The 12,191-nt window shown below is 42.8% G+C and overlaps 1 protein-coding gene across 2 annotated transcripts in view; it reads right to left on the reverse strand.

The window, feature by feature from the left end:
- The window catches only part of LOC126352770 (CLIP domain-containing serine protease HP8-like), a 62,223-nt gene that overhangs the window by 30,463 nt on the left and 19,569 nt on the right, over positions 1 to 12,191 (reverse strand). Inside the window, exons 2-4 of one of the 2 annotated variants that reach the window (XM_050002713.1) lie at positions 7,362 to 7,576; positions 6,937 to 7,244; positions 2,502 to 2,596 (exon numbers count right to left, since the gene is read on the reverse strand). In XM_050002713.1, the coding sequence (XP_049858670.1) occupies positions 2,502 to 2,596; positions 6,937 to 7,244; positions 7,362 to 7,576 (618 nt within the window). Of the gene's footprint in view, positions 1 to 2,501; positions 2,597 to 6,936; positions 7,577 to 12,191 lie in introns of both variants that reach the window. The other variant, XM_050002712.1, reaches the window with a different exon arrangement.

Below are 12,191 nucleotides of genomic sequence, written 5' to 3' on the forward strand. Positions count from 1 at the left end.
TAAGCACCACAGTTGACAGTGTGAACAGTTTTACTGTAACTTCAACACTGGCCAGTGATGTGACAGCATGTTTCCCCCATTTCAGTATCACAGCTAAACCACCTCTTCTCCACTTCTTGAGTATCAGTGCGAACATGGATAGATGACTGTGCAGTACATCCATTCAGAGTTAATTCTCGAACACATAAATCATCAAAGTATACCAGAATATTTCTATCACCTCGAGCGTAGTGTTTAATTTACGATCTATCTCTCTGTGTATGGGAGTCACAGAGCATTCTCGCTCTCTTAGGGTCAAATCAGTGAGTGAAAGACCCTCCTCACACTGTCATTGACCAACCTGCCATGCAACACCGTTAGCGAATTAATCTGCAACCGACCATAAAAAGACCGCTACACTCCACCTTTCATGAATGAATGGAGCTATCCAAGTTCTCACACATCTCGAGATGCATCCATGTCGAGGAGCTTAGCACTCCTTATCGATGTATAGTAACACATTTCAAAGTGCCATGGTGTAATAGCAGACAGTTAATAAGAACAAGAAATAATGATTTTTATAGGCAATTGAACTCCAGATGGATGGAGTTCGACGCATTTTTATGTAAATCAACCAAGCTATCAACTCTGAAGTACTGTTCTAGAGTCTACGATCGGTACCTGGAAGATATTGCTAAGAGAGGACATAAACACATGCAGTCCTAAGACTACAACGTTCTGCACTTAAAATGGGCAAATAATGTTAGGTCAGCTGAGTTTCCGACCTATCAGACGAATGGCATGTAGCGTTGTTAGTATTCCTTTGCGAGAAATATATTTCAAGCGCATGACATACGTCCTCCTTCGGAGTGTGCTTGCGTGTGTTGATTGAATTATTATGCGAACTGGTCTGTAGGTTGTGTTATGCATAACTTGGACAGTTTACGAGTACTGAGCATGTTTACATGTTACTGTGATGCATTATTTAGGATGAGTTTGCCAGTGTGTACTGAAATTATTTGGTTAATTTAGGAGTTGTTTGAGTGTATTGAGAGCGTTATTTAGTTTACAGGTGTGTGGGCTGTGTGACATGGCACCGAGCCCTTGAGGCCTAGTGTTTTGTATCAGTATGATAAACATACTCCATCCCTAAATAAAATTTTCCAGAATAAATAGCATGCAGTCCTTCCTTCCGCAATACAGCAGCCCAGCGCAGGCTGAGTCAGTTTGGTGCCCTTTTCCCCCTACAGACCACCATCTTGGATTACATCACAGGAGAGATGACAGCACCATCTGGTGGAAGTACTGTGTACTAGGTCAGTTGGAGTCTAGATCTCATGGTGGATAGACAACCTGCAAAATAAAAACTTACACCCAGCACAGGAAGAATCGTTTTCCCGAAATTTACCCCCAACCATCTTGGATTATGTCACAAAATGGAGGACAGTGCACTCTGCTGATGGTACTGTGTACTCGGTCCAGACCTCGTTGTGAACACACTGTATAATGCCTTCTTGGATAACAGTAATTGCATCATCACCTGATGTCATGGTAGCACCCTCTGGTGGTGGCACTGTGCACTAAGTCAGTTGGAGTCCGCACCTTGTGGTAACCACGCTGTTTGCTGAAATCTTGGATTATGCCACAGATGAGAAAGCTCTCTGATGGTGGTGATGTGTACTAAGTCAGCTGCACTCTGGACTTCATAGCAAACACTCCTGCATGAAATTGTTTAAATTATGACTTATCTCCAAGATCGTTTTTTCCACAAATCCTTAGGAGTAGGTGGCGGTCGGGCGACTGAGGTTAGTACAAATGTCCTCAATTTCATACCATTTTCTTAGATTAGCGGCAAAATCCCAAGTGGCCTATTTTCCCACCAAAATTCAAACTTGGCGCCAGTTCATAGGAGGAAGTGGGGCTCAGCTGACAGGTCAGTGAAGGTAGGCCCAGTGAGCTATCCTCTCACCATTTTATTTGCTTAGTAGAGATAACCATGGTGTGATGCATTATCCCGTTGGAATTTCAACTTACCGTCATTTTTCTGGGGGAGGCGGTCGCAGCACTTTCCCGCCAAAATTCAAACCTCCCGCCAAATTCCGTATCTTGAATCATGTCGTTGTTGTCATGCACTGTTGCCAAGACTACGTGACGCGATCTTGGATGACGTCATAGCCGCCATCTTGGATACATCTGGCAACAATGCAGAGTTTACCAGAATTCCCCTTGCCCCAATACTCACACATTGCGTCTCAAGGATAACGTGGCAGCAGTAGGAAGGGCATCCAGGAGCCGCTTAAACTAACCATGCCATACCTGTCAATAAGTATGACGACACTGTGCCGATTTAGGTCAAAAACACAAGAAAAAGAAGGAGTGAGAGAATTATATCTATGCATGTCATCGAGCTAAAGTATGTTTCCAGAAGATAAGAAATCGTTCACATTGCTTATATTAAGTAGGAACACGATAGGTTAGCAACAGTGAATATGAGTTGTATTAGAGTAAGACTTAGAACTTACCTAGCGAGTATAAGAGCAGTGCCAACCACGGGTACCTGTTGATGGGAGTCACACCATCCGTGATGCGGTCAGAATAGTCCCGTCCACATGTGCCCCTGCAATACATGAGTACGTCAGCACAAGAATGGAAAAGTATCTTCCTGTCAAATGTAAGTAATGATGATTTTTGTGACAATACATGTTATTCCTTGTCGAATGCATGGGGTAAGTTTAAAAAGTACATTTTGGTAGCCTGCAGAGTGTACATCAAATTCACTGTCCTGTTACCTTCGAAGAAAATCGCTCTCTTGTAAGCTGCTCTGATTACGCAGGTTTACTTTAACCTGTGTTACACATGTGCCTATACATGGAGATTTACTAGGGTCAAAATCGTGTTGAGAAAATGGTTTCTGATGAACGAAGAACGTGTACAAGTTTTGACGGTGGCGATAAACGTTCTTCAGCTCTCCTCAGACAAAATTTCATATATTGTTCTGGTGTATTTTCTCAGTAATGTGACGTAACGGGTACGTACTCTTTGGTTGCTCGTTATAGAGCAATTGTATTTTGTTTGATTTCATACCCTCCCTCGTTCCTCTCATTTATCTTTGTATCTGCATTCCACTGCAAATAAATTGGAAGGTATGTGCAACATGTTTGTCTGCGAGTTTTTGCACAACAGTAAGGAGGGGTAGGCTACAGAGTGGTGCAGCAATACCATCGCAGGAAAGCTTGACAGAAGCAGAAAATAGTAGCAAACAAATTATCACAAGAAACAGAGGATTTGCTTAACTTGCATTTTTCGAAGTGTATAAAGACTCACTACGAATAATACAGCAAGAAACAGAGGCACAGTGCCAAATAGGAGGTGTCTCTTTGTACCAAAGCACGAATGATAGTGCTGGCACCGCGACTGGAAGGCGCGGGTGCAGCACCCGTCATAAAGTGGCTCCGAGTGTAAGTGGGCTGAGCAGCCACCGCCTACCCTTCTCTACCATGGCGGTGGAGTGCAATTGTAGTCCAGAACTGCTGAAGCCATGGCTCAGCTGACATGAAGTGTCAGGTCTGCCAGATCCCACACGGCCACAATTCGCCTCTGACAGAAACTTTGTCGGTATACGCGTGTTGGGTACGTCTACTCTCAGTATGCGCTTCTGATGGTGAGAATAGAGGAAATCATTCGAAGATTTAGATATTGTTTACTACTAATCAAAGAGCTGGATAGACATGCATGTAAAAGTGCTACTTGCAGGCTGGAAGATATGCCAGCCACACTCTGAAACCGCTCAGTGGATTAACGAGTAGGGTCAAAGCGGTCACCAGTCTGGTTGTAGTTTTTAGGTGGCTTCTCACATCCCAATAGGTGAATACTAGGCTGGTATCCATGTTCCGCTTTTGTTACGCAAATCGCAGACTTCTTTTAAACTTTTTTAAACGTGACTTATTTGGAAACAATTATTTTCCATTCACTCAAGGTGTTTCTTGCTGACACAGTAATAATCACATTACTGTGCCCTGAAACTTACGTTCAGCAATGTCTTGGGCCACTATTTCAGGCAGCGTTAGTTTTACGTAACTACAGTGCACAGCAGTATGAGCAGTTACAATCATAAAGAGTTGGCCGATATGCACGTCATGTATGCGTTCACTGAATGCAATTGAAGGTCCCCAAAGCGAAACTGTTCTGAGCTGCTTCCGCAAGTGTGTTAACTGGCAGCTCTGCGAACTCACCAGCAACATTCTTCGCCCAGAAAAGGGGGGCCACATGACCTGTTGTGTCAGGTTGCGAACTCTGTGTAGGCCGTTGTTGAGGTGTCTGGGACATCTAGCATCGTCATCTATGTACATATATTCCATTAACAGACTCTTTGTTGATAATAATGGCTTATTTAGAAGAACGTGCAGTCCATTCAGTGGACAGTAGACGGAGAAAACCATGCACTTGGATAACTGCTCCTAAACCATTGTTCTAGTTGGCTGCTTGCGTTCCCATAAGGTTTCCAGCTGAACTGCAGAAACTGATAGATAAACCTACGTACTGAAGCAAATGCTTAAAGGTTTCCTAGTGAGATACTCTTTCTGTAGCTATTCCTCACAGTAGTTGAGAGCTTTTCATTGTAATGCTTCATTTAATCGTGTATTCTCAATTTTTTCGCGTTTTCTTACTTCTTTATTATTTCTTTACTTCTCTTGTTTGTAAATTGTCAAATCAGCATTCGGCAAACTATGTACTGACTCATTCCATGATCAGGTAGGTCGGGCTCACATCTACCCACAGAGCTTCACATACAAATAAACATAATACTTTCCCATCTCAAGGTTGTTTCATCACTTTCTGTTTTACGTTTTGGTGATTCTGCAGGGTGGTTACAATTAAACTTTCGCTACTTCATTTACCAAATGGGTATTTATTTTGTTTTAGTCTTATCTGTATAAAAGAACAGACAGAATGTTTCACATGAATAAAACACACAATATTTTAACATAATTTCAAATGTGTTAGTAATAACTAAATACTACGCTGTTCAAGGAGGATAAATCTACATAGAAAGTCTGCATTGAAAGAGAATATAATAGTATCTAAAAAAAAGTCTACGTTCCACCGTTTGACTACCTGGTGCACAGATATCTCTTCATCCAGAATGCAGAAGACACTTGCTGCTGGCCTTTTATACTACACAGCATTGGTGGAGCACACATTTTGCAATTTATAATTCAAGACTGCACTACCATATAAGACTAGACTACATGACACTTCACTGCACAACCTAATACTACACTACTGTACTTGCTATCATAACCAATATCTCATTTGTGTGATTGGTTAGATCCTGCATGCTGAGGTGCAGCTCAGGATTCACAAAGGCTGCGCAGGTCTACAGACTGGGAGATGACTGGCATGGTCTCGGGAAATCCTTGCCGCTCCTCTGTGAGGCTCCCTTAATTGAGGAAGGTTGCGGTAGGTGATTACTGTGCCATGACATAGCTCGTGATAGTGAAGTACGACCTCTTCTTGGTTGTATCTTTGCTATGCAGGATCGAATTTCGTAAGTTGATATTTTACCTGTAAGCGATGTCAGTTTATGCCACAGTTCCTCATTCATTTTATAGACTGCTGTCCCACGAGATGCGTTACGGTCCTGGTCTGTACCACCTTGCCTAATGGCACATTCCAGATGATGTGATCCGGCATGCTGATTGCTCCACATTCACAAGTGTGAGTGATGAGTTGTCACGTTTTTAGTAATTAGCTGGGATATGGGCCATATCCCAACTGGCCAGAAGGAAATACGTCAGTCTTCTTCTTTCTTTTGTATTAGGAAGGAACTGGTATGTTTTGCTCTGTGTTTGTGCCCTGTCCCACATTTCTTGCCATTCTCTATCAATACATGACTTTGTTTCTTACTCGCTACATATTTTGTGCCCAGTATCTCTTTTACCTTATCATATTTGCCCTTTTCTGAGACAAAATTGTGCACGTCTCAAGTGGGTACCCAGCTGTTTTGGAATGATGTCCAGATTGTGCACTGCAGGATTTATGTTTTTAGTGGTATTAGTCATGACTTGCCATTAGGCGATGTATGGATGAAACGCAAGTATTAAGGCGTGCTGCAATTGCAAACAGTCAACAAGGATCAGATCAAGATTAGCAGTGCTTTACTTATAAGACTATTTTATAAAAACAGAGCCACTGGTCCTGCTTCTTGTGAGTGTCGCTGGTGTTGAAGAATGTGATTTGGAAGTTCGAATTAACTGGCAATTTGAGAACTGCTCTAGGTAAACGCCAACGACCAGTAACGCCACAAGCGGTCACAGAATTTACTGCTGCCATGCCTGAGAATGCTGGACTGTGATATTCTAGCTGTCCACGGGCTGTGTCGTGACAGCTGAACATTTCACGATCGACTGCTCGAAAAGTGCTGAAAAAATTGTGAAATGGAAACTCTAGTGTAACTTCCGGCACTTTTTGATGCAGAAAGTCGTCACATTGGCCAACGTTTGTGACATGTAACGTAAAGATAATATGCAATTGACAAATGTTACCCTCTCATATGTAAATTTCCACGGTTTAGTCATGATTGCTCTTGCACATGTACTTACTAATGTTCTCATGGTGATTCATTGTCCTACGAACACTAGTTTTTCATGGCGGGTCGCTCAAATAGCGGGAGTTTAATTACAACCACTCATCGCATTAAAGGCTTTTTCATTATTCTGAAGGTATTATCACAGAAACAATGGTAAATGTGGCAAGAGACAAAATAAATCGTATGTACACTACTTCTCTAATGATCCACCAGACGCTCTAGGTCAATTAAATGAAAGCACACAGAAAGTATGGCTGAAAAACGTATGAAATTTGGTCGACGGTGGTATGATTCGTGTTGTATCCAATAATAACTGGCTATTTGGAGGAAAGCAAGAGCAGACATGGGAAAGAGACGGCTCCACTCACATGGGCAGGAGCCGCAGGTTGGGGTGCTGCAGCAGGTCCTGTGGCCTGATGGGCGCAGCTGGCTTTGGCTGCTGTCCTTGGCCTGCCTGCGGCTGCTCCTCTGGCTGCGCCTGTTGCTCTGGCTGTGGCTGCGGCTTGGGTTCTGCGTGTGGCCCAGCTGGCTTTGGCTGCTGTCCTTGGCCTGTCTGCGGCTGCTCCTCTGGCTGCGCCTGTTGCTCTGGCTGTGGCTGCGGCTTGGGTTCTGCGTGTGGCCCAGCTGCCTTTGGCTGCTGTCCTTGGCCTGTCTGCGGCTGCTCCTCTGGCTGCGCCTGTTGCTCTGGCTGTGGCTGCGGCTTGGGTTCTGCGTGTGGCCCAGCTGCCTTTGGCTGCTGTCCTTGGTCTGTCTTCGGCTGCTCCTCTGGCTGCGCCTGTTGCTCTGGCTGCGCCTGTTGCTCTGGCTGTGGCTGCGGCTTGGGTTCTGCGTGTAGCTGCAGCTGCCTCGGTGGCGACCCACAGCACACGTGGATCAAGTGGCCATCCGTCCTGCCGCAGACGAGGCCCCGCATCAACTCTGCGACGTCTGCGGGGCGCCTTTCGTGATGCAGCAGCTCCACTAGCCAGCCACACTCCGCCACCCGCACACACGGCGACTCGCACTGCTCTGAGAACACACGAAACGCCGTGGCTTCACCGCTCTCATAATGAGTCCATCTTTTAATTATGGAATCATTTTCTTGTAGCCCCAATCAGAAAAAAAAAATACACACAATCTTCAAACTGTAGAAATGTGCGTAGATGGGGAGAGAGAGAGAGAGAGAGAGAGAGAGAGAGAGAGAGAGAGAGAGAGAGAGAGAGAGAGAGAGAGAGAGAAGGGGGGAGGGAGGGAGGGAGGGAGAGTGAGGAAGAGAAGAGGAGCAGTAGAGACATGTTTTCCAACTATGAGATAAATATCGAATCTGGTTCTTATGCTGACTAACCTGACGTTTCAGGAAATGTCTCAAGGGAGTCAAACAAAACTTACGACATTGAAACTTCCTGGCAGATTAAAACTGTGTGCCGGACCGAGATTTGAACGACATGAGAGTGAAAATCTCATTCTGAAAACATCCCCCAGGCTGTGGCTATCCCCATGACTCTGTAATATCCTTCTTTTCAGGAGTGCTTGTTCTGCAAGGTTCGCAGGAGAGCTTCTGTAATGTTTGGAAGGTAGGAGGCGAGGTACTGGCAGAAGTAAAGCCCTGAGGAGGGGCCGTGAGTCGTGCTTCGGTAGCTCAGGTGGTAGAGCACCTGCCAGTGAAAGGAAAGGTCCCGAGTTCGAGTCTCGGTCGGTCACACAGTTTTAATCTGCCAGGAAGTTTCATATCAGCGCACACTCCGCTGCAGAGTGAAAATCTCATTCTGAAAGCTTACGACATTGTTCACAAAATAAAACTGTCATGAAAGTTTTGAGTTCCCATATAAACATAAGATGGTACACACTGCTCGGTCACAATCTATCTCCATAAGTGAAGATTAACTATCGTTTCACACCGTTCTCCTCTCATATTTCGTTGCAAAAAGATTCCTGTTTGTCACCCACACTCTGAATGAACCTGAAATTACTCTCGAGTAGCAGAATTGTTTTCTCATCAAGTAATATCAAATCTCTCCAATAACTTAACTATGCACAAGTACATTCTTCTGATGGTGGGGCAGTTTCATATTAGAAAACGAAAACTTGACTGCGAAATTTCTCCGTTATTTATCTAAGCTACAAGCGACATTCCGACTACCACGACAGCTTAAGGTAACACTCAGGTACCAAGATTATGAGCATATAACATTATATATATATATATATATATATATATATATATATAAACTCTTTAAACAGATTTGATGAGACGTTATTCGGTCACACCTTAACATATGTCCTAGCACCTTGTTCCTTCTTTTTGTCAATGTTTCCATATATTCCTTACCTTGCCGTTTCGGCAGAAAACTTCATTACTTGTCTTATCAGTCAACCTGATTTTCAACGTTCTTCTGTAGCACCACATCTCAAACGCTTCGATTCTCTTCTGTTCCGGTTTTCCCACCGTCCATGTCCCACTACCATACAATTCAGTGCTCCAAACATACATTGCCAAATATTTCTTCCTCAAATTAACGCTTGCGTTCGACACTAGTAAGCTCATCTTGACGAGAAATGATCTCTTTGCCAGTGTTACTCAGCTTTTTTATGTCCGTTCTCCGTCCATTGTGGGTTATCTTGATGTCTAGGTAACAGATCCTTATCTTCGTCTACCTCTTAACTCCCATTTCTGATAAGTTTCTGGCCGTTTTCATTTCTGCTAATTCTCTTTACTCTCGACTCTCTTTGATTCACTCTCAGTCTACGTACTGTACTCACTAAATCTTCATTCCATTCAACACCTCCTGTACCTCCTGTTCTACTTCTTCAGTTTCACTGGGAATATCAATGCCATCAGTGAACCTTATCGATATCCTTTCACCTTGAATTTTTATCCCACTCTTGAACCTTCCTTATGTTTCTGCCAAGCTTCTTCGATATACAGACCTGACAGTAGAGGCAGATGACTAAATCGCTATCCTACACGCTCTTTAATTCGAGCACTTCGTTCTTGGTCTTCCAGGCTTGTTGTTCCGTCTTGGTTCTTGTACGTATTGTATATAACCTGTCTTTCCCTGTAGCTTATCCGTATTTTTCTCAGAATTTCCTAAATCATGAACCTTTTTACATTGTCGAACTCTTTTCCAAGTCGAGAAATCCTCAGAATATGTCTTGATTTTTCTTTAGATTTGCTTCCGTTATCAAACTCAACGTCAGAATTGCTTCTTTAGTGCCTTTACTTTTCCTAAAGCCAAACTGATCGTCATCTAACACATCCTCAAGTTTCTCCTCCAATTTTCTGTATATTATTCTTGAAGGAACTTGGACGCATGCGCTGTTACGCTGGCTGACTGTGCGACAATTCACGCACTTATCGGCTCTTCCTATCTTCGGAATTGTGTGCATGATGGTTTTCAAAAAGTCTGATACGTTGCGAGTCTCATATATTTTACACGCCACCATGAATTTTTTTTTTCTTTTTCCCTCGAAGATTTTACAAAATCGGATGGAATGTTATCAACTGTTTTACCCTTACTTGATCTTAAGTCGTTCAAGCTCTTTTAAATTCTGACTAATACTGGATCACCAGTCTCTTCCCTGTTGACTTCTGTTTCTCCCTCCACAACATCGTCAGGCAAGTCCCCCCCCGCCCCACCCTTCATAGAGGACTTCATTTCACTCTTTCCAAATATCTGCTCTCTCCTATGCATTTAACAGCAGAATTCCCACTGCACACTTAATGTTACCGCTCTTGCTTTTAATTTCACAAAAAGTTATTTTGACTTTTTTATATCCCTGCACCTTCTATTTATTTCATTCCTAACTGACTTGAATTTCTGTACTACAGAATTTCCCTGAACATTTTTGTGCTTCCTTATTTCGTCCATCAATTGGCGTAATTCTTCTGTTACGCATAGTTTTTTCACAGTACCTTGCACCTATGGTTTTCTTTCCTGCTCCTGTGGTTTTCCTTCTTATATATGCCCATTCCTCTTCACCTGAAATGGCTACCGAGCTATTCATTATCACAGTATCTATAGCCTCAGAGATCTTCAACCGTATCTCTCAATTACTTAGTACTTATGTATCCCACTTCTATGCAAATTTATTCTTCCTGACTAGCCCCTTAAACTTCACTCTATTCTTCATCTTCACTGAATGGCGTTCTGAGTCTATATCTGCTCTTGGGTACGCCATACAGTCCAGTATGTGATTTCGGAATCTCTAGCTGACAATGATGTAATCTCACTAAAATATTCCCCGATTTGCCAGCCTTTTCCAAGTATACCTCCTCCTCTTAATGATATGTAGGAAACCATTAAAACTAATTTCAAAACTATAAATACTGTGACAGACATGTGAGATACTACAACGTATAAAGCAAAAATAATCTATCACCGAAAGCAGAACACATTGCATGACATTTTCTACTTAGTAGTTTTGATCTTCTCAAGCATACTAGAGTCCGAGGTTGATAGTAGAACTGGCGAGCAGATGACTTGGTGAAGTCCAGGGCTGCCTCTGAACGTATTAAGAGCAATTATTTCAGTAATTTAATTTAGAATCACCTTAGTCACATTATAATATACTGACGAATGGGTTAAATCGGCAATCATCAAGTTATTCACGAAAAAGTCGTTTTAGCTTGATGTGGCCAAAGTCAGTGATGCAGCATCTGCAACACTAAAAGCCTGTTTTGTGGAAGAAGTACTAGCTGCCACTCCAGTTGGCTTACTTATCGATCCACACTTAAAAAATTTGTCCTTCCATATCACAGGCACACATTACAGATTAGAATTCCACTGTTCAGTCACAAAGTTTTGATTTATTTATTAAAATATCCTGTATAATTAAAAAACTACAAATCCATATTGGAACTAGCTTTAAGTTTCAGTCAGAAGTAATAATTGTGCACCTTCACTAACTTCGCATTTTGAAGCTCTTGTTTACTAAATTAGACTTTTTTCCTTGTTTAGGACGATACAACCATTTCTAAAAGTTGCCTACTCCAAAATCGTTGCAACAACAGTACCGGTACACGTATTCCATTGTCAGTGATATTAGAACGATTTTCGCAAATGACTCAGACATTTTTGGACTAGGGTATATCACCTCCAACCGATTCATTTACCCTTCTCCATCACCACTGAAACTCTGTGTTGTGTACATAGTTCCACGTGGTCAGCGCGTACACAACTTTCCCACTAGAGTGCGCACCACTAAGCACAACAGCGAAGGTGCAGCGCTCATCCGTTTCCGCACTACGAGATGGCGCTGTCTTAGACACGGACCAAATTCTGCTTCCGCCGATCCGCGTATTAATATGTCACGCAGCCAATGAGATTGCTGCTAACGTAGAACATTTTCTCCTCACGGATCACACTCGCGCAGTGATACCTGAATGCACGAGATATTATGAGAAGTGTACAGACCTCTGATTAGTCAGTCTGCATTAGTCTGCGTTAGTCTGCATTTGTCTGTACCAGTCTATAGTCAAGTTTCAGTCTGCGCCTAATAAGATTACCATATTCCTGTACATAGCCATGAAGATAAATGTATAGACACTTTGTCAAGTATCAGAGATGTGTGAGAATAAGATTAACGTACCAAGACCAAAGGAACTTCAGATTGTCAATTGTAAATAGCGTCCAGAATCAAGTAA

The sequence above is a fragment of the Schistocerca gregaria genome, chromosome 1, assembly GCF_023897955.1.
Source record: "Schistocerca gregaria isolate iqSchGreg1 chromosome 1, iqSchGreg1.2, whole genome shotgun sequence".
NCBI classification, from domain to species: Eukaryota; Metazoa; Arthropoda; class Insecta; order Orthoptera; family Acrididae; genus Schistocerca; species Schistocerca gregaria.